Raw genomic sequence first — 27778 nt, 5'->3', positions numbered from 1 at the left:
CCCTTTGAGAGGTTGCATGTGTGTTGGGGTGACGGGAAACAATTGAGTAAAAAATTGCATTATTTTAAAATAGACATAGTCATAGAGTGATCTGGCTTTGGAAACTTAAAAAATTAGCAAATGAGATTACCCAGATAAAATTTTATGTAGTGATTTAAATAGTTGTTTCATTTTTATATAGCTAATTACAAAATCTAGGTTAATAAACCAAGATGTCAAGTATGGGGTTACTGGAGTGTTTGTGTTCTTAATTGTAGCTATGAAATAAACTATATTAACACTTAAGAAAAAAATTCAACATGGCAACTTTATTATCATGCAGTTACTTCATGAGTTTGGCAGGAGAAAAGAAGATAAAGTATCACATGACTGACGTGTGACATTTTATTTGTTTTGGTTATGGAAAAAGAACTGCTATTTCATTTTCCAAAAGATGATTCCATCATTTCACAGGGTTTTTTTTTTTTTGTTTTTTTTTTTTTTGGTTTTTTTGTTGTTGTTGTTTTTTCCTTACATTTGGAGGCTTGGGGTAAGTGCACTGGGTTGAAGCTATAGTCTTACTGCCGCCTCTTTATTTAAACAGGCATTGGAAAAGTGAAAAGAAAACCTAGCGTTCCAGACACTGCATCTCCTGCTGATGATAGCTTTGTTGATCCAGGAGAACGTCTCTATGACCTCAACATGCCTGCTTTTGTGAAATTTAACTACATGGCTGAGAGAGAGGATGAATTGTCATTGATAAAAGGGACCAAGGTGATCGTCATGGAGAAATGCAGTGATGGGTGGTGGCGTGGCAGCTACAATGGACAAATTGGATGGTTTCCTTCAAACTATGTAACTGAAGAAGGTGACAGTCCTTTGGGTGACCATGTAGGTTCTCTGTCAGAGAAATTAGCAGCAGTTGTCAATAACCTAAATACAGGCCAAGTATTGCACGTCGTACAGGCTCTTTACCCATTCAGCTCATCCAATGATGAAGAACTCAATTTTGAGAAAGGTGATGTAATGGATGTTATTGAAAAGCCGGAAAATGACCCAGAGTGGTGGAAATGCAGGAAAACCAATGGTATGGTTGGCCTGGTGCCCAAAAACTATGTTACCATTATGCAGAATAATCCATTAACTTCAGGTTTGGAACCATCACCTCCACAGTGTGATTATATTAGGCCTTCACTCACTGGGAAGTTTGCTGGCAATCCTTGGTATTATGGCAAAGTTACCAGGCACCAAGCAGAAATGGCATTGAATGAAAGGGGACATGAAGGAGACTTCCTCATTCGTGATAGTGAATCTTCGGTAAGTTGATTTTCAAAGGTAAATGGAAATAGAGCTCCAAGCATTCAAAAATAAGGTTGAATAGGTTGAATGGCCAGTTTCCTTAAACCTAACTAAGTTGTAAGGTGGGAAGGACATGATCATAGATAGTGTTTTTTCCAGTATTCCTGTTTTGAATAAGATAACTGAGCAATGAATATGCTATATTAGTGGGCTTTCTTTAGTTTTATTGATTTTGTATTTTTGGAATATTTCTGTCCCATTAAACTTAAAAATGGGGGGCAAACTGAGCATTGGTTTCTTCCTTGAGAGTAGACAATACAAATTAAAATGCTACTAATATCTAATATCTAAGAATATAGTCATTGTAATCCTTACGGGAAGTCACTGACTATAAAAAAAAATTATGTGTCTTCATATATTGGTTTTTTATTTCGTTTTGCTTTTGTTTTTTGAGACAGGGTTCTCTTTGTAGCCATGGCTGTCTTGGACTCGCTTTGTAGACCAGGCTGGTCTCAAACTCATCGAGATCCGCCTGCCTCTGCCTCCCAGAGTGCTGGGATTTCAGGCATGCCACCACGCCTGGCTTCCTTCCTTCCTTCCTTCCTTCCTTCCTTCCTTCCTTCCTTCCTTCCTTCCTTCCTTCCTTCCTTCTTTCCCTCTCCCTCCCTCCCTCCTTCCCTCTCTTTTTTTCTTTCTCTATTTCCCCTCCCCTCCTCTTCCCTCATTTTCCTTTCTCTTTTCCTCTCCCCCTCTCCCCTCCCCTTCTTTTCTTTCATAAGGACAGTGGCTAACTATGTAGCCCTAGCTACCCTGAAACTCATTTTGTAGGTAGTCTAGGCTAGCCTTGAACCCAGAGACCCTCTGCCTCTGTTCTTGCCAGTGCAGGGGTTAAAGGTGTACAACACCATACCTTACACAATAGCTTTATTCACCTCAACAACCTGTTTAGCACCATTTGAAATATATTTTCAGTAAAAGGTAAATTATGTTGTAGAACCAGCTCAACAATAAAATCATACAAACTGAAAAATAACATAGATATTAGTCTCTTTTTAGTGTTGCTTTTATGTTAAAATTTGATGGTTCTTATATTTCTTAAAATTTGTTTTTTTTTTTCTGATGAATGATACCATTTTCTGCTTATCAAATCATGATTAATACTGGCTTTCTGTGAGTGCATTGTACAAAAGTTTGAAAGAAAGAAGGTGGTGTGTAATGAGACTGAGATGAATTGAAGTTTCTGATGTGAAGTTGGGGTAATGAGGCCTTTAACCTCTCAGGAGACAGATGGTTGTTTTTGTTTGTTTGTTTTTAATTATACTTTATTCACTTTGTATCCCCCCATAAGCCCCTCCCTCCTCCCCTCCCTCAGATGGTTGTTAAGAAGAATAGTGGAGTTCATTTTTACGTGCAGCACCATTTAAAGGCACTGTTTATGGCTTGACAGATTGTTCAGAAGTATGTTTAAACCAACAGTTGCAGCTACCACCAACCATCTAGTTAGGAAAGAAAGAAATTTAAATACAGGATGTTCTTTGTCTTTTGGGTAAATGCTAGCCAAAATATATGATTATTTTCAGTAGTGTTATTTTTCAGCTTGAGATCTTGAACATGTTTTTTTTGTTTGGTCTGCATAACTAAAAATCTTTCTAAGTCATCGCCAATATTTAAATAGTGAAGAATTTATAAAATTCCAGACGTTAGGGCTGAAGAGATGGCTTAGCAATTAAAAGTCCTTGCTGTTCTTCCAAAGGACCATAGTTCAGTGCCCAGCATTGTGCCAGGTAGCTTACAGCCTCCTGTAGCTCCAGCTCTCAGGGGAGTCTGGTGCCTCCTTTGAACATCTATCTGCACGAGTGTACATAGACCCACACACAGGCATACAATCATACACAAAATTTAAAAAGTAGTAAAAACATCTTTTAAAAATGTGGGCTTCAGATTTCTCTTTAAAATTGAGAGAACATGCTGGAGAGACGGCCCAATGATAGGAGCACTGATTGCTTTTTCAAAGGACCTAGTTTCAGGGGATCCAATACCTCATTCTGGCCTCCATGAGCAGTGGACATACATGCAGGCAAAACACCCATACACATAAATAAAGGTGATTAAAAACAAAATGACCAGTCCACATGGGTTTATGCCTACAAAGCAGCCATCATAGGTGAATAGTATTAGGCTGGCCACACCCTCTTTTCTCTCCATCTTTCTTACTTTTCTCTTTTGGCCTTTGTAGGAATTTGTGCTTGTCATCTTTCATTACAATTTAGTTGAATTCTTATTTGTTCTTCATTTTTTGAAAATTGAGAGTGTAATGTAAGTCAGTTACTGTCCATGCTGAACTGAGAGAGCGTGGAGTAGAAGTCTGGTATTTGCTCAGGTGCCTTTGAAAGCTGACGACAGACTTTTCTGTGTGTGCTGTGTAGGCACTATGGGTAACTGTTGAGAGAAGCTAGCATCCTGTCATCAGGTGAGGGCTCCTAGAGCCGTGCTTTCTGAGCCTCGTTACTCTCATTTCATAAAAAAGGTTAATTTTAAGGACGAAAGGGAGTGTGTAAATAGCATAGTGTCTTAGTAAATGTCCAGGTTTTAGCGGTTGTTTTATTTTACATTCTGATATGTGACTTTCAAAATGTTTACCTCCCCTTCCTTCTTTCTCTTTTAGCCAAATGACTTCTCGGTATCACTAAAAGCACAAGGGAAAAACAAGCATTTTAAAGTCCAGCTGAAAGAGACTGTTTACTGCATTGGGCAGCGGAAATTCAGCACCATGGAGGAGCTTGTAGAACATTACAAAAAAGCACCTATCTTTACAAGTGAACAAGGAGAAAAATTATATCTCGTCAAGCATTTGTCTTGATACTGCTCATCAGCAGTGACTGCTACACAGCTTTAACTCGTCATGTAACTGAAGACTGAGAAAGTGTCAGGCGAATTATACTTGCTTGGAAAGTGCTGTCTCTAACTGTATGAGAATTGATTATAATACATGAGTATTTTTGTTATAACAGCCCATATATGCTACATATGCAGTGCATCTATATAGAAGAATTCTTTATTCTTGGCTTTCTATCTTACCGTCGTCATTGCTATTTTTCGCCTTCCTCCTAATAGTTAAGGTTTTCTAGTCTGAAAAAGAATAATTCAGTTAAAAAAATCTTTATATGGAAGAATTCTTTTATTGCTGTTTCTTTATTTCCTTCTAAGGACATCCTGTTCTTCCATAGTTCCTCTTCTCATAAAATTATATCTATATGACATAAGCTAAAGTACATTTCTTGTAAAGTATTAATTTTTTCTGTGACTAAATAGCAATAATAAACAGTAAATTAGAAATTATTTTCAGATATTGTATCTGTCACAAGCCATTGTAAATATCAAGTATGTTGTTTGTGCCTTCATTTAAAAATATCCATTTATTGTATTCAAAAGAAACTTGATTTAGGTTAGAAAACATAATTTATAGCTATTTAAACAACAATTTAAGAATTTAGAGAGCAGTTTTTCCCCCTTCCCTTGATTATTCGAGTAAAGAAGTCTCTGACAGTTAGCTGTTGAAATGGAATGGATGCTTCTAGATCATGCTCTATTTATGGCACTGTGAAGTAAGTCATGGTCAAATTTGTAGAAAACAGTAGACAATGAGATGTGTAATTTTTTTCCTCTCTCAACATCAGTAATTCTTTTAGAAAAAGTTTTCAACTTTTCGCTTCCTTACCCCCTACCCAATATCTGATTCGCTGGAAAAAATATATATTTTTTTATACTGTTGCATATTGAACCTAAGGTTTCACAGACATGATAAGCAGATGCCCTGACACTGAGTGATTTTCCTATCCCCTCCTTATCTCTTAGTTTCCTTTCCTGGGTCTCTGAAATGATGTACTGTAGAGTAAATGTGCTATAGCTAGGTAAAGTGTATTATTTAAAATTTGTATCTGCCGTCTAATACTTTGTGTATATGAATGAAAGACTAAAGTATTGACTCTTCTGTTGGTCACACTTTCCCTCCTCATTCTGAAAATTTAAATTTAAGCAAAGTAACAAAGGCCTTTAATACCACATGAACACAAGAACATTGCTGTTCTTTGCTGTTTTAAACACATAACATTCCAAAATTATAGATGGTAAAGACTGTAAAATTTCATTTTTTTCATTGTAGTATAAATTTAATTTAAATCTTAAAATCACTTGGAGGCTGATGTTGCCACTGGGTGGCAGCCCTGGCCTCTTCCACTAAGTACAGTCAACATTTAAAGCTTTTTCATTTATGTTTGTCTTTGAGGGCTCTTTTGTTAAGGTAAATGGTAATAGATTGGTTTAATGTAAGTAAAGGCTATATAGGATACCTTTGGGGCTGTAAAATATTATGATTATTAAGAGAAACAGTTTAAAAGTGGTTTGCAGAATGAGTAGGTAGTACACATTTTTAACATTTGATGACACTTATTTTTGCTTTCTCTTCGTGTGCCTCAGCCATGCCACAAAACTGGACCTTTGTAAAAAGGAGCTTATAAGACTTTTATCATGGACACAGCTGTTTCTGGAAACTTTCTATCCCGCAGCTGATACTTTGGGAAAGCAGCTTTGGAGTAGCTCTGAAGTGAAATGCATGTATCCTGTTGTAGCTAGAGTTTGTAGAAAATGGAGGTGCTCCAATAGTATCTGTACATTCTAACTCTGAAACGAAATTAACTGTATGCTGTTTTACTTTGTACTTCAGCTTAAACCATCTCTTCAACCAAAGGCTGTTTATATTATAAGCGTGAATTTTACTTGAAGCAATTTCCTTAGGAATTCAAACAATCTTGGAAAATAGTTACAAAGCTAGATAGTAACAGACTTGTATTAGGAACACCCGCAACCTAGTTCTGTGTGTGTCTTGACACACTACTCTCTGTGTGGGTCCTGGGGAAATCAATGTTTAGAAGTTTTCATATATATATATGATTAGTTTCTAAATTAATATACATCACACCTCTAATCCTGCCTGGTTCATGTCTATAAAAACTGTAAAATCTTGGAAGAGGTGTTTTGTTCTTAGACAACTTTATGAATGTGCAAGTTTAGTGACAAAAAGAAAAGCTATATTTGGTCATAAATCTTAGGGTCACGAGTTGAATATTTTCATAACATGTATTGCATGCAATCACTTCATGCTAACACAAACACCTAAGACATCATTAAACAAAATACAAAATACCCAGCCCCGTATTATATACCTATAATTTGGCTGCTGAAGAGGCTGTGGCAGGAGGATCATGAGGGGTCTCTGAGTACCTTCTCAAGACACTTTGGGATGGCAGCATTAGAGTAGTGCCAAAGTGGGGTGCATGTATCCTGTTTTAGCTAGAGTTCATAGTAAATGGAGGTGCTTCAGTAATACCTGTGTATATGTGGGACTGTATTTCTGTAGCAGAGCATGAGTGAACCCTGGGTGCTATCCCGAGGCCACCAAACAAAAAACGGAAACTGAGCATATTGCCAGAGTAACGTAGCAGTGACGAACTTAGGTTATTAGGACATGCTTATAAATACATTGCATGCAAATTATATCCAGTTCTAATGCACTGCCACATAATCTAGAGGTTGCAAAAATATAGCCTATGAGATGCCTTTATGTGAATTAGGAAAAGTCATCATCTCCTGATGTGACCCTCCCCTTGTCAAAAACTGTAGAATTTTACCCGTTGATGGTGCCTTGTTCGTGGTGCAGCCAAATACAGAAGTATTGTTCAACTTGTGTAGTATTCAACTTGACAACACTTAAAACAGGAGATTTCAGATAGTGTTGTAATTTATGGTTTCCCATAAAAATAAGCTGACAATGTGAGTTGAATTCCCAAGTAAACAGTCAGCTGGAACCTGATGTGGATGGTGAAAGAGATTCAGAGTAACAAAGTCTTTCCCAACTCTTAACCCATAAAGTGTAGCCATGTTTATTGTTTCTCCATGTTTTTCCTGTTGTATGGAGAATTTTTGGCTTTGAATATGAAATGGCCATTTTTCAGAAACAGTTCTGGCATCCAAATCAGAGTGTAGATTTGCTTTTCCATTTTAATACTTAACTACAAGACAAGAAACCTTTGTATCTGTTTTATAGGTCTTCACAACTGTGCTCACTCCTTGAGTTTTGTTCAACATAAGACAGTATCATTTTCTAAGTCACATCCAATGGATTTAAAAAACAAATTGATTCTTTAGCAAGGTAGATATATATGCTCATTCTGTTGGTGTTCAGCCAGTTCTGCTGTATTTAAAATACAGCAGAGAGCAAAACAAGCAGCCCAAATCCACACCTCATGCCCTAACTTCTTGCTGTTACATGTGCATTTCTAGTTTACTTACAGGAGTAAACTAGACCTGAAAGTGTGTGTTTTGCCAAGACTTGTGGACTTGAAATAGAAAATGAACTGTGCTTGCTGAAGTTGTAGAGGAAGAGTTTGATTATCTTTGGCTATATACACAGAAGGGTTTTAAACCAAATTAAGAGTCCCCTTCCCCGCTAGAACACTTGATTTTACCAGTTTCAGAATTGGCTTAATGCCTCCAGTAGCTTAGCAGGAACAGGTTAGTTGATCCATTTATCTTTGTAGTGCTGATCAGTGCAACAGGTGCCTCATGCATGTTAGGAAAGTGCTCAACCAACTCTGATTTTAAATGTTTCTACTCAGGTTACATAAGTTTACAGCACAAGGAAAGCTGCATTCATTGTTAGAAATTTTTTTTGCTACCAAGGTTTTCTCTTCTCTTGTACCTCATTGACAACCTAAATGGGAAAACAAAATATAAGTAACAGTTTGAAGTAGTATCTAAGACATGTTGGGCAAAAGATGTTTTCAACCAACTTTTGGGCTCAGATACATCTTAATGAATGTGCAGGTATGTGACGCTGGAAAATTGTCGAAACAAAAAGATGGATTCCAGGGGCTGGAGAGATGGCTCAGAGGTTAAGAGCATTAGCTGCTCTTCCAGAGGTCCTGAGTTCAATTCCCTGCACCCACATGGTGGCTCACAGCCATCTGTAATGAGATCTGGTGCCCTCTTCTGGTGTACGAGCACACATGCAGGCAGATCATTGTATACATAATAAATCTTAATATATATATCTAAAAGATGGATTCCAGAAAAAGACTTATGTTGTCTAAATATAGGCTAAACACAGTAATAGTTGGGATAATTTTGAACACAGAAGAAACTAGTAACTCATGAGTAAGCATAGCTTGTCTAGAGCAAATGATGTCAAATGTATGCTTTCTAAACTGTAGATAGAACAAATTCTGATTTCATTGAGGTATAATTGGTTGGTTTCAAGATGAAAATTTTAGTTTTGAACTGTTGCTATAGCTTGTTCTTGCATGTCCCTCAAAGCATGTATTAAGTTCTTGTTTCCCATCTGTAGCACTTTTGGAAAGTGGTGAAGATTTAGGGAGATGGGGCCTTCCTCTCTCTTCCTCTCATCTTACCCTAAAACAATTCTACTTTTTAAGTTGGTTCTTCGTTGCTCAGGCTTGAGGCTGTTCTCACCCAGAAATGGAATGAAAAAACAAAAACAAAGCTTTTCTGAAATGTGTATTCTAGGGACACAATGTCTACATAGAGAAGACAAGTGGATGAAGCTGCAGCACAGGGTGGCAGATGCTAACAGGGCAGACGAGGGTCTCTGGCAAAATTGACATAGATGTGGGCTCCGCTTAAGTGACTGAAAAGCACCAGCCAGAAGTATTAGACTGCCATGTAGATATTTACTTGCAAAGCATTGTTTCTGGTTTTTAAAAGTTTTAAAGTGGTATTTGTTTTATTTAAGTTTGGAGCTTTTAACTACAAGGGGCTGTTCAGAATAAAACCCAATTCTCCATCTTAATAAAAGTTACTGGGTAATGTTTCCTAGAAACCGGGAAGATGACAGTGTTAGAGATTTCAAGGTTTTAAGATGTTAATTCCAAGATATTAATTTCTTGAAGACCATCAGTAGATTGAAATGACTGTGTTCAAAGAGAGGTTTTTTTGTTTTGTTTTGGGGGGGGTATATGTGTTTTACTTTTTAACTCTTATTATTTTGTTAATGTGTATAAGTATTTGGCCTGCGTGTATGTTAGTGCCCTTGGAGGGAGGCCCAGGGCATCAGATCCCTGAGGATTGGAGAAGGTTGTAAGCCACCATTCTGAGGCTGGAAATTGAACCCAGATCCTCTGGAAGAGCAGCTGATGCTGTTACCCACCGAACCATTTTGCTAGCCTCTCAGAGGAAGTTTACAAGGCATGCAAGAGCTCTGAAAACTGGAGTTTGGAAGTGTAGACATTACAGCTAGAGGAGACGCGTTGGAAACAGTCTAAAAGGAATTCCACTGTTTAGGAAAAAGAAATGAGAATTAAATGTCAGATATACTTAAACACAGGCAAAATATATGGGGATCTTGTAATGCAAACAGTAAGGGAATATTACAAAGAGAGTAAAGTAATTGACCATTTGGCCTGTGCCTGGACTCTTTCACAGTCTGAAGAGTGAGCCTTAGATTGGGGGTGGAAAGAATGGCCACCAAATTTTTCCTTCTACCTCGTTTCCTCTCCTTACCTTTTCATAAAGTCCTGGTTTCCCCTAACAAAATTAAATATCAAAGATTTAAGATTTTTAGACAACCCACTTATCTATCCACTCGACAGTTCTGCAGACCTGAATGACCTTCCAATTCTGCAGAAAATTAATCCCAGAAATGCATACAACAGAGCTGGGGATTTAGAACAGTTACTAGAATCAGAGTGGTGCCTCGTATGCACAAACCTCTGGGTTTGATTTCTAGCACCATATAAACCATGCATGTTGATGTACACTAATCCCAGCACTTCAGGGATGGAGTCAAGAGGATCAGGGAATTAAAGATTGTCCACAAATTTGGCTACATAGTGAATTTGAGGCCAATATTGGCTCTTTGAGCCCTTGTGTCAACAACAAAAAACAACTACAACATGCAACAGGATAAAGGATAGTTTGGTTTGAGTGTGTTGCATAGACAATCAACCGGCTGATGAGATAGAATAGGAAGAGAGTTGACAATAGAAGCAAGAACAGAGCCAGGAGTATCAGGAGAATTGAGCAAATAAGACATTGCTGTCAAGAAGTCCTCATCTAGTGTAATGGTTCAGGCAGAGCAGATATCTGGCTTTCTTACTGGTTGGTGACTGGAGCTTGAGAGAAAGTAATTCAAGGCTAGGTTAGGCTGATGGTATTACTTCTTACTGCCCATAGGTGTGTTTGAGTTTGGGACTGACTCCCTGTAGTTGCTTATGAAAGATAGGCAGATGTCTGTCAGGGTGGTAATGTTTGGCTGGCCAGTCTTGGTATAGACTCATGCCAAGCAGAACTAGGAATTTTATGACCCCGTTGCTTGGTGGCAGACTGCTCCGCAAGCCAGCTGTGTGAGAGTCTAACCTCTTGATTGCATTTTTTTCTACCTTTTCTTTTTTATCTTCTTATTCACTAAGTATGCTCGAACTTTCTATTTCATGCTTTGCTTAAGTTGCTCTATCTGGATTGCTGAATCATGAGCTCAGTCTAACCCCTTCTATTCTAACAAAGATGGGTATATTCTTGGAATTTCATTTTGAGGCCCATTTCCTGTGTATTCTCTAAACCTTTGTTAATTTCATGGGTCACACCCCTTTTAGTCTTAACTGGGAAGCAGTTAAGTGAAGTTGGATTTCGCCATATTTCTGCTGGATTTCCTGTCCCCATTCTTGATTCCCACAACTATTTCACATTACTCTATTTACTTTGTAGATGAAAAAGTAACGTAAGGCTGATGGAATTGTTTTCCTTCTCTGCATCAAATGTTCATTGCTTTTTCCATTTAGTTTTCAGTCCACAATGATCTGGGTTCTGATCCAAGGTTTCCGCAGGAACTCCTCTTGCTGGGATTACAAAGACTTTCCAGTTATTACATCCAAGGGACATTTTTCAACAATTAACTCACTGGGGACTCTCTTTTGCACTCTGCCTCGACATCATGCTTCATTGTTGTCAGAACTATAATTTGTACTGGCTCCGCTTCTCTGAGCTGCCTCCTTCCCCCAACCCCTATTTTTCTAGTTCCTGGTATGGATATATGTCTGCACACCCTCCTTAATGGACATGTTCTTTGCACAAACTCACCCCGTAGGCGGGGGAAGGTTTCCGTTTCCTTGACGTTGATTGGAGAGACTATTTTCATAGTGGGAGTTAGTGCTCCCGTAAGTGCTTCAAATCAAAGGGCGTGAGGCTGAGCACATGCAGCCTCTTTCTACAGACCTCTACCCCTGCCTGTCCTGACGCCACCCTACTCGGCTTCTTTCTGTTCTTTCCATTGAGGTCTTGCTGTCCACACAGTTACCCAAACCAGAACTGGAAAGTCGTGTTTGGCTCCCTTCCCTGCCCCTCCCAATCCATCAGTCTGCAGGAGCTGCTATTCTACCAAGCCCTGAATCTGGAAGTTTTTGTTTCTTCCCACAGACATGGGAAACCTAGCATAGGCTGACAGTATCTCTCACCTAGATGCCTGCCAGAGTTCCCTCTAGTCTGCCCCTTCCTTGCTATCTCAGAACGTTTTTACAGCTCAAATGCAGAGAATTCCACCATCAGATCGGAGCTTACACCCCTACCCTTAGTACTCACTGCTCTCAGGATAAAATGGAAGCCCCTCAGAAAACACCGAAAGCTTTCCAGACCATGTCTCACCAGGTGCTCTCCAGCCTTGCTCGCTATTGGTACAAAACTTAGGATTTTTGTAAACATGATGTAGCTTCCCCGTTTTAGTACAATACTCCATGCCAGTCTCCTCAGGAAGCCTTCTAGGATCCCATAGGGTAGATTGGGCGTTTCTCTTCAGTACTCCAGTAACCCAGTGGTTCTTTCACCAGATTCTGTATTGCACCTATGGTTATTTCTGTATGCTTCTTCATTACAGGATAAGAACTGTTGAATTTCCAGATTTTGTACATAGTAAATTTCTAGTGAATGTTTGTTGAATGAATCAATGAATGACTGTCCCAAAGTTTTCTTGCAAGTAAGTTAAGAAACTGGAACCAAAAAAAATGTTCTATTAAAAAAAAAAACAAACAACAAACTATGTTCATTCTCAAACCAGTGTTCATTTTACCATTATAATTTGCACATTGGAGTTCTTAAAGTCCTCAAGGAACTGAAGTTTAAGAGGCCAATTTCTGGTACAGGATATCCCTTCAAAGTTTTAAAATTGGTTCTAGTTTTCAGTAGTACATTCTCAGGATTCAATAATCAGTTTTAAAAGATACTTGGTAAAGAATCTTGTTCATGTTTTTAATTTCCATTTTCTGTTCCATCTCTAGATGCCAATTTTGTTACCTCATTATGTTCTAGATTTTCTTTTTGCAGACTTGCAAATATGAAACTATAATTCTTTACCTTTTGTAAAATGATATTTAAAACCGAGGCAGCGGGTTGGCATGCAGCTAAGTGGCTATTGTCACAAAGACCTGGGCTCAACCCCCAATGCTGCAGAATACGGGAGTGATAGTAATCATTTCACTTCTCTACTTTTCCAGAAGTATGTATTAGCAAACAGAGCTAATTAGCACCCAGCTTGAATGAATGGGCAGAGAGGTACTTGGCACAGGAAGCTACTTGATGAGTAGGGAAAATAATCTTGGCAGAACACTGACTTGGGAAGACCCAAGGCCTTCCACAACTGAGCCTGTGTGCCCAGATGTCTCCCTCAGGCAGATGTCTCAAGTTCCCAGTTATCATTTCTCTGGAACTCTCGCAGGCCACTCCCCTTGATGCAATATCTGGGTTTGGGCAAAAAGGAGGGTGCTGCAAAGTCCGCCCATTCTGAGCATTTGGGCCAGCTTCTCTTTCCAGAACAACTCAAGCTTCATTGCAACTCTGACCTCAGCGCCAACATCTTCTTCCTGAAGCAAGGTGCCCAGGATGGACAGAAAGTTTCATTCCGAAAGGAAACAATGTTTCAGGGCAAACTAAGTTTGTCAGAGACCTTCACACCAAACAGGCGAGCGCAATGGTTCTGCAAAGAGTCTGGACAAGTCCTGTCATGTGGCTTTTCTACAGCTTAATCTCAGGTTTTCTCACAGGTAGGAATGAATTTAAGTATACCTGTTAGTTTGGGCCTTGAATATAGGTTAAGGTGACATACTTTCCTGGGTTTGGAGTTGAATTAAAATGTCTGTTTCTAAAAACCTTTTTATTTCCATCTTCCACATCTCCACTTGTCTACTTTTTAGCTCCATCTTCATGCATTCTGTTTGGAAAATTTCCTCCTGATATCCACAGAATAATCTAGAAAGATGTCATTGTATGCAGAGTTCTATGCATTTTGCTCTTTATTTCATTTGATATTTGAAGGGTTAAAATATAGTTATTGCAATCATTTTCCACGTTGCAGTTAAAATGATTAAAGATTCTGACAGACACAAAAAGGCAATTTATAAGCTTCATATTGGGCATAAGATTTATAAAAATTAGATTTCGCTCTTGGTCATTACAGAAAAAGGTACTTCATATCATTTTTGAAAAGATTTGGTTTGGGGCATTTTTTCTGCCAGTAAGATTACATAATTTTCTCTTCTACTCCTGGCTCCTTGTAATTACTGTTCCCAAACTGCAGTGTTCCTAACCTGTTCCTGTTTCCTCAAGTCAAACTGTATTTAAGAGAAATTTTTAGTTTTAATACTCCAAGGTACTGGTTGCTTTGTGGTGTCATTGGGAGCCTTGAGTACTTAAGCAACAAATCAGTACGGAAGCTACTTGGCAGTATTTAGCTCACAGGGAAATGGATGGCATTCCTGACCCCCAAACCTTCACGGTTCTGAAGGTTCAGCTAACATTGTCCACACTGCTTATTTCTCATTTGTGTATTCAGGTCTCTCCCGATATTTAGTGGAGGCTTTTTCTCACTACTTTTAGGAAACAAATACAGATTGCAGGGCTCCTTGCTGTCATCATGGTTGACACATTCTATGCTTACTTTCTTGCCTTGGCCTTTATTGTTACAGTTTTCTAATTAGGGCTGTTGAAATGATTCAGTAGGTAAAAGTGCTTTGTTGCCAAGCCTGACAAGCTGAGTTTTATCCTTAGAACACATGTGGTGGAAGGAGAGAATCAACTTCCTCAAGTTGTCTTCTGACCTCCACAAACTTGCCATGGCAAATGTGTCATTGTCTGTCCAACCCCCCCACCTTGTGTGTGTGTGTGTGTTCATGGTTTAATAGTATAGCCACTGGTCACATAACTTCATTTTTCCCACCTGTGAAATGTTTCTAACAACCACCTTGAAGTTTTGAAGGGTTAAAAGTAGACAATACAAAAAAATTTTAAAGACTTCAACACCCTTGCCCCAAATGTTAATTATGCTTATCTTTTAGTAATGCAAATGGTGGTGTCAGAAAATAATTGCTTTAGCTAAGGTTATTCTCATGTAATTTTGAGTATTTACTTAGGACTTTGTAGGTGAAATGTGCAAATACAGAATGAATTTCTGTTGCTTACTAGATCACTGGGCAGATGAGTAAATTTGTCTTGCTTTGCCCCTTCCAAATAATAGTGGGTGATTAAGGAAACTGATTCTTAACTACTAACAACAATGACAGCCACACTTACCTGCCTCTAGTTTTCCTCCCTCCCTCCGTCTCTCTTACTTTTTCTCTCTTAAGACTGAACCTTCAACCATATGCAGTTGGTTTACTATTGAACTGCATTCTCAGAGCCTTTTTATTTTATTTTATTTTTCTATGTAGACTTGAGCTTGCTCTGTAACCCAGGCAGGCCTTGAACTTGCCATCCTCCTGCTTCACGCTTAGGCAGATGGAATTGTAAGACTGCCATTAGACAAGGCTAACATTTCCGAATACATAGGTATGCTCTAGATTAGCAATGCAGGTTCTTCACTCATCTCCCTCAGTCTGCAAGGCAGGTGTGATGATCCCCATTTTACACTAGGAGTCAAGAACCTTGTGTACAAAGAAGATGCAGTTCTTTGTCCAGGTATCTGATAAATGGGGAATTGTGGCAGGACTCTGACTAAGCAGCTCCAGAGTCAGTGTGCTTTCCCTTCTGTGCACAAGAAGGGGAGACAGGGATGTGGGCTAGAAAAAGGGAGGGGTGACAAAGTGAAGGAATTATGCATTTACCTTAAAGACTTGGAGGAAAAGGTGGTGGAAGGGGAGCCAAACAAACAGAGATGACTAGAGGGGTCTGGGGTAGGAAGAGATACAACAGTTCCTGCCTGGAAAGTTTGCCAAGTGGCTTTGTGGAGCACTGCCTTCCTGCTGCCGCCCTTGTACCTAAGATTTTAGGAGACATGAATCTTAGAGCAACTAAAAGTACTAAGATGGCTGAAAGAGCCAGTTAGTGGTGGTAGGCACACCTTTAGTTCCAACGCTTGGGAGGCAGAGACAGGCAGATCTCTGAGTTCGAGGCCAGCCTGGTCTACAGAGAGTGTTCCAAAACAGCAAGGCTACTCAGAGAAACCTTGCCTTGGAAAACAAAACAAAACAAAACAAAACAAAACAAAACAAAACACATGGCTAAGAGATTAGGAGAACCACCAGGCCTAAGCTAAGTCCTTATGGGAGTCAAGATGTGCATGGCTCACTTGCTCAGTTTCATTCACTCAGTGTTTCTAAGCTTTTCTGTGAAGGGCTCTGGACTGGGTGCTGATTAGAGGTGAACAAAACTGTCCTCTGTTTACTGCAAGCATAAAGCCTGCTCGAAAATACACGGCAATGCTACACATCTGAGGATTTAACACATTTCAAACTATTCTTTACCCTGCAGAAGTATGCTCTAGATCAGCGTCTCAGTCCGAAATGAATACTGGAGTCACTTGGGGAGCTTTGACAAATAAAACTGCCAAGGCTGCACTGCCAGAGATTCTAGATTCATCTGGGAAGCTGCCTAGGCATTGGGATTTTTGAAATTCTCAGGGTGGGGCTCTTTAGAGAAGTGGCTGCTTACAGGACTGGACAGGGAAAATGCAAGATGAGACAGGAGTATCTTGTGGTATGCCAAGAAGTGCTTAAAATAGGATGAGGGCCTAAATGTAGGATAGTATATTGGGTTGGGTCTTGGAAGTGGAAGAATTGGCAAAATCCAAATCAAGTCTGGAATTTTGTTATGATAATTGACCCACATGTGCCCCTTAGTTTTGAGAACTGTATCATGATTACATAAGATGTTAACACTGGTTGGAGTTTACATTATCTTTGAAATTCATAGACCTGAAGTTATTATTTTGAAGCCTATCGACAAGGCTGATGCATTCATTTAACACCAGCACTCAGAAGCAGAGGCAGGTGGATCTCTTTGATTTTGAAGCCATCCTGTCTCAAAAACAAAACAAAGCCCACTGACAAAAATAGAATGGAAAAAGAGTGGGAGGTAAGTGACAATGAGCCAAATGGACGCAAAAATCAACCTGAAAGACTTTTCATGGCTGAAACAACTGAATAACGAATAATAGTAATACTGGATTTTAACCATAAAATGAAATCCAGTACCTAAGAGTCTATTCATATAAGTAAATCACTGAACACATAATAAACAGTGGAGGAAGAATGGTTCTTCCTTATGGGAGAATCCCAATTCAACTAAGAGAGACTTAGCTCTTAACTGCAGTGATTGCTAAAAGTACTATCTACCAACACCTGTCAAAATTAATGTATGGAAACTTGAAAAGAATTTACATACTCTCACATATTTCTCCCAGTATGTTTATTAACTCCAACAGGTAAGTAAATTGGTACCTGTACAGATCAAGATTAACATCTGATAATTACATATATTGACACCGCGTCCTGTGAGTATAAGGCAAAATCTATAAACATTTTGCAACCAGTTGCTTGGACTTGCCCTGTTGTGAAGCACGCAGAGAGAGTACATAGAATAGGAATGAATTCTCTCAGCAAGAATGCATGGTAGACCTTGCCTGAGAGGGCCAAGAGGAGGCTATTAACACCTTTGTTGCATTGGGGTACCCAGCAACATCCTCAGCTGGAGACCCCACTCACTGTGTTTGGATTTCATAGGGAAAAGCAGTGGCTGAAGGCCATCACTTAGAGTTTGGGGAGCCATGAATGTTACTTTGAGGTCCAAGGCCAGAGAGATGTTGGAGCCTATTTGGAACGCTGACCAGTGCTGACCTGAACACCTCTCTCAGGGTGCAGTCATATAGCTGAGACCTGTCTACAGCTAACATGATAAAAGGGACAACCTAAGACTGGTCTCCCCCCCGGAAACTAGGATGGGGGAAACTTTCATCAACCTTTGAGAAATTCATGTCAGATACTAAAGGAACAGGAATTGGTGCACCATTCTGGAACTCTGTGTCTGAGGGAAGTCTCCCAAGTATAAGATGCTGCTGCTGCAAAGACATCTAGTAAAACAGGCTAAATTTAAAATGTATAGTTTCACGTAAGCCCTGTGAAAACAGACAACCAAACTGAGAACAAATCTATAAAACAACCAACTCAGTGCTCTTCAGAAGTGTCAAGGTCATAAAAGACAGAGGGAAATGGAGAACAGGCTGGAAGAGACTAATTAGATATGACAACTACATGGGGAATCCTGGACTGGTGCCTGGAAGAAAGAAAACAGCCTGAAAGGGGAAAAACTGGTGGAATTGAATAAAGACTGAAGCTTAGTGATCCTGTAGTTACTATCTCAGTCTTATTTTATAATCCTACTTCAGCTGAATACATGGAGGGATGGATGAGGGTATACAAAAGCCCCCTCTGCTACTGTGCATCTCCGCTAAAGGTCTGAAATAATTTCCAAGTTAACTTGTCTGCTGAGTTATGAATAGGATCACATCATATTGTTAGCAGCACTGTTCTAGAAGCCAAAGAGGTCAGTCTGTTTCCTTGTCTTCCCAGGCAGCCACCTGGGCTCCTTGCTCATGGCCCCCTTTTGTTATCTGCATGGTACCCTTTGCTTAAGCACTCACCTATTGACAGACATTTGGGCCAATTCTAGTTCAATGTTGAACATTCCTATATGGATCTTAATGTGGCAGAAATTTCTGTTTCTCTAGGATAAATGCCTAAGATCACAACTGCTAAGTTGGATAGTAATTGTACATTTGGTTAAAAAAAAAACAACAAATCTGCCAAACTATTTTCAAAATTAATGTACCAATTTACATTTCTACCGTATATGAGGGATCCATCTTCTCTTCTCCTTGCCAGAATTTAGTTTTGTAACTTTAACTACACAGCTATGCCATCGAGATAGCTGTCTCATTGTGTCGTGCTGTCTCATTGTGGTATTAATTTGCATTTCCTTCATAGCAAATGATTTAAACATCTCTAGACAAAATTTTTACATACATGCATGGGTGTTTTGGTTGCATGTGTTCCTAATGCCCTTGGAGGCTAGAAGAAGGTATTGGATCCTCTGGAACTGGAATTAAACAGTGGTCATGAGGTGCCATGTAGGTGCTGGGAATTGAACCTAGGTTCTTTGGAAGAGCAGCCAGTGCCCCTAACCACTGAGTCATCAAGCCAACTCTTTTAAATATCTTTTCATGTGCTTATTTGCTATCTGTATATTTCCTTTGGTGAAATGTCTCTTCATGCTTTGTCATTTTATCTTTTAGTTGTTTGATTTCTTAAGTTTTGAGTGTTCTTTATGGATTCTAGATAGTCATCCTTTGTGAGATAATGGTTAGGATCCATTTGTGTTCGTTATTATATAATACATGAACTTTAGGTTGAGGTTTCTTTCTCCTGCACATACTAGAAGAATGGTGGCAGAGGGTCCGTACTGTACCCAAGGGCTATAGGTAAGGCTGAGCTTTGGGCTGCCTGAGGTCCCTATCAGGGCAGGTGCAGCTTTGCTGGCCATTTTCGTTCTATGCACACTGTGGCGCCACTGTGTATATACTCTAGACACGATGCTTTGATCCTCATGAGTAGTTTCCCGTGCCCTGGGTGGGTGGTGGGCTTCTAGGCCTCCCAGGCTGGAGTCTCTGAGCTGTTTTGTTTGTTTGTCTCTATTACATTATATCTACAGTAGACCTGAGTCAGAGCTTCTCGCCTGGCTGATGGTGCCCCAGTTGGGCTTAAATTAATGTGTTTTAGTGCCCAAGGATGGCAGAGAGCCATGATAAGGAACTGGTAAGAGCCGGTGTGAATTTGCCACAAAGAAGTAGGAGGCTCAGGTTATCAGGATGCATAAGATAACATAGTTCAGGGGTGAGTCAAGGCCTGAATCCAGGTCAGTCTGGCATCAAACTACCATCTAGACTCTATAAGGAAGTCATTAGCAAGTCAATGAATAAACTGATTGAAAATGAACAGTAAAATTAAATAGACATTTCTCAAAAGTACACGATACTAATGACCAGCAAGTATGGAAAGCAGTGTTCAACATCATTAATCATTCCAGAGAAGTAAAATAAAACCAAAATAAGATACCACTTTACCCCAGACTGGGGATTAGCTCACTAAGAGAACCTAGGATATGTACTCCTGGGATCTCATTGACAGGACCACAATATAAGTGATTTTCATTAAAAAGTTAAAAATAAACGAGCCAAATGCTGGTAAACGCTCTTATTGAGAATGTAAGCTTTTATAATCTTTATGGAAAGCAGTGTGGAAATTCCTCAAAATGTTCAAAGTGCAGCCATCATATGACCAGGCTATCCCTCTACATCCCAAGGAAAATTTAACTGTGTTGAGTCCTCTGCTGACTGTTTATAGAAGCCAAGACACACACGAGATTAATTCTTGGATATTTCACCTATGAATTCGATTGTCCATCAACTGAATACTGTTCAGCCATAAAAGCCTGACATAGAAGATCCGGAAGGTAGTATGTTAGGTGAAATACACCAGGCATAGAAAGACAATCAAATTCATAGGTGCGATATCAAAGAATTGACCTTGTGTGTGTTTAGAATGGAACGACAGTGGCAGCTAGAGGCTGGAGAGAGTAGTGGGTAGAGAGAGAGGACAGTACAAAGATTGGTTAGCAGCTACTAAGTTACAGTTAGATGGCAGAGGTTGTTCTGGTATCCTGTTACACAGTAGAGTAGAAAAAATGATTTCAAAGCTGGGTGTGGTAGCAGCACACCTTTAATCCCAGCACTCAGGGAGGCAGAGGCAGTCAGATCACTGAGTTCAAGGTGAGCCTGGTCTACAGAGTGAGTCCAGGACAGCCAAGGCTACACAGAGAAACCCTGTCTCAAACAAACAAAAAAATTGTATTTCAAAAGGCTCAGAGATAGGATATTTGAAAGCTTTGTTTTTTAAATTATTTTTAAAATTTTAACTAAAAAAAAGTGAATGTTTGAGATACATAGGCTTGTTTTTATTTGAAGTAACACACTGCATACATGTGTTAAAACACCACATAGTTATTCATAAATATAATGGGTATAATTTTTTATATATTCGTTAAAATAAATAGGGCCAGTGAGATGGTTCACTGAATAAAGGTACTTTCATGAAAACCTAAAGACCCATGTTTGAACCTGATTCCCATTGGTGTAAGGAGAGAGAACCCTAAAGTTGTCCTCTCACATCCATCCATACACCATGGCGTATGCAGATTCACACTCGTACACATACATGAGCATATACACGGATAATAATTTATTAAATAAAAAAGATTCATTCCCCCTAGTGGTGACACACACCGTTAATCCTAGCAGAAGTAGGTGGATCTCTTGAGTTCAAGGCCAACCTAGTCTAGAGAGCAAGTTCCAGGACACAGTTCCAAGTCTACACAGAAAAACCCTGTCTTGAAACAAAACAAAACAAAGCAACCAAATAGTATACCTCTGTTTGTTTGTTTGTATAATGGGGAAAATTATGGTTCTTACACTCAGTAGGGTCATGAAAAGCTGCCCATAGTGGTGCAAGCCTTTAATCCCAGTACTTGTGAGGCACTCACAAGTCTGAGTTTGAGGACAGCCATGACTACACAGAGAGACCCTGTCTCCAAAAACAAGCAGACAAAAAAGAAAGGAAGAAAGGAAGTAGAAAAAGAAGAAAATTAAATGGCATAGTTCCGTAACAATCTAGTAAGGGCCTATATAGAATATGAGCAATGTTTGCTAACGCTTATCCATTAAATAGGCCACGTTGTCACAAAGGTACAGGTGTGATGAAACCACTTGCTGATCATGAACCTGTGAGGCTCTTTGCTATGCTGGCTCTCACTGTCACTCAGAGGTCAGCTTCTCTACTTAATTTCATCCCAGATGGAGTGTTCGTTCTGCCTGCCCCACAGAACTTCTCTGTGCAGTCAACCAACATGAAGCATCTCTTGATGTGGAGCCCCGTGTCCCAGCCTGGGGAGACAGTATTCTATTCTGTGGAGTACCAGGGGTGAGTTGGATTTGGTTTTTCTTCCTTAGACGGCACTTCTGAGAGGGATAGCCCTTCCTTATCTACTCAGGGAGACCTTGGGCCTCAGGAATAAATGTTTTTCCCAGTCCACCGCTTGTTGTAAATGGATATGGGAGAACCAAATACATTTTGCTGTACCTGTTTTAAACAATAAGCAAACTGTCTGTTGAGTTTGGTCCTGACTTAGAATGGACAAATCTGAAGATCCTGACCCTTTGGGGTGTAAGAGGTCATAGTTTTCTTGACTAACTTGGACTAGAAGCCCAAATATGTTCTGACCCTCAAGTTCAGCTGGCCCAGGGGTTACTTTGGTTCAAGTTTTTTCTAGCTGTCTAAGCACTAGTGGTTGCTGAGAAGTGACTGGCAGAGTTAGTGCTCACCATACTTCATTAGAAATTGTAAGACCCAAGGTTAAACTGTGAGCCCCATCTGCCCACGGACCAGGTAACATCCTGAGATAATAGGAGTTGTAGTTCTTGGAAAACAACGAGAATGCATAGGAAAATATGGTGGCCACATGGGTTTGTTTTTAAAAGCCTCTGCAACATGCACTCATCGATGAATTCTGGGGAGTCATCCTGACCAAAGCCCATTCTGGTCAGTATTCAATTAAAGCTTGCTTCAAATTTGCCTCAGAATTGTGGAACTGGTGTTTCTCTTGTGAATCTCAGGATTAACACAACAAGCACAAATAGAGGTCTACACGTGTGGACATTCTTCTAGCCTCTGGGTTACAAAAATTCACATTTCTAGATACAGGGAAACTAGCTTCTAGAAGAAAGATACTAAATACAAATGTAGAATGATAAAGATGAAGAATCTTTGCAGCCACTAGCTACTAGTAGCTAGTAAAGTTTAAACGAAATTGGAACGTTTCCATTCTTTCCTTTTCACCTATTCTATATCCCCAAGGGGCCAGTGACTACCAGCACCAAACAACACTGATGCAAAACATTCCTATCATCACAAAAAGTTCTATTGGGCAGCAGAGCTCTGAGCCAAATCCTGAGTTTTGAGTTCTGATAGGAAGCTGTTAGGGCTGATGCAAAGGAGTTGAGTTTGCAGCTCCTCTTAGGTGGCAACCTCTGTAGGAGGTGATATTTATGCCATGCCTGTGAGACTGCCAAAACAGTACATTTGAGATAGAAAACATCGAGGTAGAGGCCCTAGGCAAAAAGAGACCATCAGCATTTTGAAGGAGTGAGCAAGGAATCAGTAGGGTAGGAGCAACATCTAGAGGGCAGGATGAGAGAAGGCCAGAGCGTCACAGGCAGCCATTAGGGACAGACACATCATAGTCTTGCCAGCGAGGCAAGGCATGTTGGCAGACATGAGGGTGGTGGCTTTGGATGTAGGAAGACATGGACAGATTGAGGCTTATGCTCAGATTTCTGAGGAATCAAGGAGAGTGGTGTTTAGGGTGGGAAGCAAATGGAGGATCTGGAGCTGGGGAGAGAATGCTTGTTCTGCTGACCAAGAACAGAATCAAGCTAGTTACAACCGTCTTTGGGTCTTCGTCAAAGGGTGTGTTATGACTCTGTGACTTCCTCTCCTCCGTCAGGGAGTATGAAAGCCTGTACATGAGCCACATCTGGATCCCCAGCAGCCAGTGCTCACCTACCAAAGGTCTGGAGTGTGACGTCACTGACGACGTCACTGCCACAGTACCATATAACTTCCGGGTCAGGGCCATGCTGGCCTCACAGACTTCAGCCTGGAGCACCCTGGAGCACCCCTTTAATCGAAACTCAAGTAAGGCACGCCCCCTCCTGCCCTTTTAGGAAGTTTTACTTAAATGTTCAGCATCAAAATAACAGGTGTACTTATAAACGCAAACTACCCTTACTGACATGTTTTTAAAATTGCTGACTTTCTCACGTGCTGTCTTTCTCTTGCCCCACTTTGGGAGTCAGTCCTGACTGTCCTCATTCTAGCATCAGCACTAGGATTCTTAATGCCTCTCCCACCTGGAGCCTCGTTAACCCCATACTGTTGAGAGCAGCTTCGTTGTTTAAAAACATCTGTCGTTTAACAGCTACTAGAAATAGCTCTTCTCTGCGGTTGCTGGCAAATCACTTTTTCTTTTGTAATTATAACTGGAAAATGATTGAAAGGGAAGAGAAGGATGCAGATAAGGGGCCAAATATGGCTGGGTGCATGCCATGGCTGGAGTGTAAGAGGGTGTGTGTGTTTGGAATAAGTTGAGACCTGAATGGGCATTGGGGTAGACTAGCAGCTGACCCTATAGTGAAGCTTGACTAAGTCATAAATAAGTATGTGGGAGCAATGGAAGAAGACAGAATCTGGGCCATGTCTTTCTTATATAACAACCCCTGTGGCCACTGAGGGAAAGTGACCTGGAATAGGATAAGGCTGCAGGGCAAAGAAAGAATGAGAAGATTGTTGCCTTCCAGCCATGCCAAGATGGGTTCTGGACTTTAGAGTAGCAGAGCAGATGGGGAGTGGCGGAGTGAATGAATTCAGGAGACATGGCTGCATGCACTTAAAATGGCCAGAGCTTGAGGACTGGTTATTAGGATGGAATGGGAAGACAGAATCTAGCTTCTTACAAGGGCTGGTGGGAACAATGTCCAAGGCAGAGAACACAAAAGGAGCAACTGATCTGGAGGACTAGGAGACACTTTGTCTATGTGGTTTTGGAGCTGAGGTCTCTGCATCGTGTGCTGTGGATGTCTAACTAGCAGCTGGAAATCAGGCCCTGGAGCTCTTGGAGGTGAAAGCCAAACACACAACACAAAGTTACGCCTGGATAGATATGAATGTGCAGGGAAAGTGTAGGGAGGATAAAGAACTCATGTTAGGCTCCCAGAAATCTCAGGGTTTAAAAGGTAGACAGAGGAAGGATGCGAGTAGGTGGCTGGGCAGGTAGAAGGAACAGAAAGCTCCTGATAGGCCTAAGGAGGCCCTTAGGTGGTGCTTGAGAATGTTATGATGGCTGCCACACATACTTGTCTGAGGTGGGAGTGGGCAGGATGCTAGGTCCTTCAGCAGCCCATTTTCTTCATGCAGCAGAAGATCTGCTTGAAGTTAGGGTTCAGGAATGGGCCAAGTCAAGTTACTGAGGACAGAGGATGTTGAGGGGAGGTCAGGAGGGCTTAGATGGTGAGGCATCCCAAACTGGCCCTGAGGAGTTATGAGGGTTGGTTCAAATCCAACTTGGAACCTGACAGCTTTGTGCATTCAATATTTTGCCTCATGGCAAATGTTGAGGGGGACCATATGAAATGTCGGTGCTCAGCGAGGTCCAGTCTTACCACAGCGCTCAATTGTTGTTAATAGTATTATTGTTGCCCTGGGAATGCTGAGAGCCAGTGAGCAGAGGAGGAGCTTAGGGCTGTTGGAATGGGATGCCAGAAGGTTTTTGTTGCAAAATGTGGACTTCTCTGCTAATCATCTGTCCCAGACACTGGGAAGACTTGGCTGAAGTGGCAGGAGCCCACTGCAGGCACCTGGAGGCTCATGGGCACTGGGGGACACTGCAGCTCTTCCTCTGCCCACAGATTTCAGGCAGCACCCAGCACTACTTCCTCTGGCCCCTTGGAGCCTGGAGCTCCAGCCAAGAACTCCTCTGGGGTCTGGCAGCTATTGCTGGAAGGAAGGCCAGGACAGATGGAGATCAGGGAGTGCCGGCAGTTATTTGGGAGGGGCTGAGCAGTAAAATGTGTGCTTAAGAGGCCAGAATAAACAGGAAGAGGATTTGCTGCAAGGGAATCTGATGGATAGGAATTTACATGTGCTGAAGAGAACAGAATCTCTCTGCACAGATGTAGCCCGTGGCAGCTCAGTGTCCAAGTGGGTGTCCTAGTAAGGGGAACAGGGGCTGTCTCTGACATGAACTCATGGGCTGGCTCTTGAATCACCTCCCCATGAGGGGGGAGCAGCCTTAGCAGTCCACAGAGGAAGGCAATGCAGCCAGTCCTGATGAGACCTGATAGGCTAGGGTCAGATGGAAGGGGAGGAGGACATCCCCTATCAGTGGACTGGGGAAGGGGCATGGGAGGAGAAAAGGGAGGGAGGGCAGGATTGGAAGGGGATAAGGGAAGGGGCTACAGCTGGGATACAAAGTGAATAAATTGTAATAAAAAATTCCTGTGGGTGCTGGGCAGTGGTGGTGCACGCCTGTGATCCCAGCACTCGAAAGGCAGGATAGCCATGGCTACACAGAGAAACCCTGTTTCAAAATGGATAGATAGATAGATAGATAGATAGATAGACAGACGGATGGATAGATAGATAGATAGGACTGTCTGTCTCTGTCTCTCTTTGTATGTCTGTGTGCATATGTGGGTGTGTGTGTGTGTTGGTTTCTCAAGACAGGACAGGCTTTCTCTGTGGAGCCTTGGCTCTCCTAGAACTCTGTAGACCAGGCTGGCCTTGAATTCACAGAGATTTACCTGCTGAGTGCCAGGATTAAAGTCATGCTGTATCTCTTAAGGACACTCCATCTGCCTTTTTCCTTTGAGAGGGCCACTCTGGCTTCTCGGACACATGAAAAACCTGTGTTAATGTTCTCTTGTGGAGCTCGCCTATTCTTAACCTTGCAGAGGGCAGATACTCTTCACCTCAATTTCATGTTATAATCATATGGAGCTTGAAGGCCACCTGTCTGGGGCCAGTCCAGGGGTGTCCAATTTAAATGATGTGTGAGCATCCACTTATTTGGAACTTAAAATTCTGCCCAGGATATTGTCATGTGATTCCCTGTGATTCCCTGCTTCAGATGATGAACAGGGCAGGTTAGAAATGGCAACTACAGTGGGCTCTAATTCTGACTGCTAGTAGTGTGGCTCTGGGCAAGCCCCTTAATATCGATGTACCATGGGGAAAACATTCACCTTCTGAAGCTTCTGGGTGGATCAAGAGAAACAAGTATACAGAGTGTGTAGGCCGGGGCTCCCAAAGTCTCTAGACTGAGATTTCGGTAAAAACAGATAGCAATCAGAGGCCCAGATTCCATTCGTATGTGGAGGCAGCCCTTGTCTGTCGTCAGGTATCACAGCGGCAGTGGTGCTGTGTCAGGACCGGCTGTCTGACTTCCCAAGTCCTCTTGTCTCTTCTAGGGATAGCTCACCAGACACAGGGACATTTTCTCCAATGAGGACGGCAAGGGAGAAAACACAGAAACACATCCGCTCTGTGACTGCTCCCTGTAGGAGCCTTTCTTCTCCATGTCCCTCGACCCCAGTGCTGCGGAGGGATTTAGCTCATGACCACTTCCCTTTCTACTTCCCAAGCCAATACCAACCATCACAGGGGCCCTTCTGGTCCTGCAGTTTCTAGATGGATATTGAAGGAGGGAGGCAGCCTGTGTGGGCCCTACTGTTCTTGGCCTCTTGGCTGGAAGGTTGTCCCCAGGGGCTGCTGGCCTCTCTGGGAACCTGCCATGTGAAAGAAGGTGTTTGTGCCTGGGCTGTAGTTTCTGGAACTGATTGTCAGAATTTGTAAGAAGCTTCTGACACACTGACAGTGTTTATGTGAGAGTAAGACTCCTTGGGCCAAGAATAGAAGGGCCCAGCCCCCCCCCCAAAGTACCGATTTGTTGGTGTCTGCAAGGTGCCAGATGCCAGTATGTGCCAGTGCTCTGTGTGAACAATAGGGATGCACAGAGCGGCCAAGGCGAGGCCAGCTGCGCTCAGCAGCCTTCTGAGTCAGGCAGGTGTTTAGTAACTACCAAGGAACAGCACCTGCTCACTAGATGAGACAGATGAAGGGCAATGAGGCAGGGTGATGGAGAGAGGAGACCAGGGCACGCGCTTTAAAGGGGAGGTAAAGCAAGAATGTTTACTTGAGTCCTTCATCCCTCCTCCTGAGCTGTGCTCCCAGAGAAGGAACAGATGACCTTGGAATAAAAAGATGAGTTGTAGTAAGTGTCATTTGTTTTCCACTCAGTCATCATTCAAAAAGCATTTTATGAGGGCTGCCAAGATGGCTCAGCAAACAAAGGCGACTGCTGGCAAACATGATGACCAGAGTTCGATTCCCAGGACCCACCTGGTAGAAGGAGAGAATTGGCCTCTGTGTTTCACATGGAAATGCATGTGCATGAGCCTGCACACACACACACACACACACACACACACACACACACACACACACAC

The 27778-nt window shown here is 41.4% G+C and overlaps 2 protein-coding genes across 2 annotated transcripts in view; both read left to right on the top strand.

Moving 5' to 3' along the window:
- The window catches only part of Nck1 (NCK adaptor protein 1), a 57124-nt gene extending 44747 nt beyond the window's left edge, over positions 1 to 12377 (top strand). Inside the window, exons 3-4 of the mRNA XM_055629749.1 lie at positions 584 to 1296; positions 3944 to 12377. Coding sequence (XP_055485724.1) covers positions 584 to 1296; positions 3944 to 4138 — 908 coding nt within the window. The 3' untranslated portion in view covers positions 4139 to 12377. The remainder of the gene's footprint in view (positions 1 to 583; positions 1297 to 3943) is intronic.
- A 440-nt stretch (positions 12378 to 12817) lies between these two features.
- The window catches only part of Il20rb (interleukin 20 receptor subunit beta), a 26411-nt gene continuing 11450 nt past the window's right edge, over positions 12818 to 27778 (top strand). The window contains exons 1-3 of the mRNA XM_055629812.1: positions 12818 to 13379; positions 21512 to 21638; positions 23221 to 23411. Of these exons, the coding sequence (XP_055485787.1) occupies positions 13307 to 13379; positions 21512 to 21638; positions 23221 to 23411 (391 nt within the window). The 5' untranslated portion in view covers positions 12818 to 13306. The remainder of the gene's footprint in view (positions 13380 to 21511; positions 21639 to 23220; positions 23412 to 27778) is intronic.

This window comes from Psammomys obesus, unplaced genomic scaffold, assembly GCF_907164565.1.
Source record: "Psammomys obesus unplaced genomic scaffold, mPsaObe1.curated_primary_1811, whole genome shotgun sequence".
NCBI classification, from domain to species: domain Eukaryota; kingdom Metazoa; phylum Chordata; class Mammalia; order Rodentia; family Muridae; genus Psammomys; species Psammomys obesus.
This window is presented reverse-complemented; position numbering and strand designations above follow the sequence as displayed.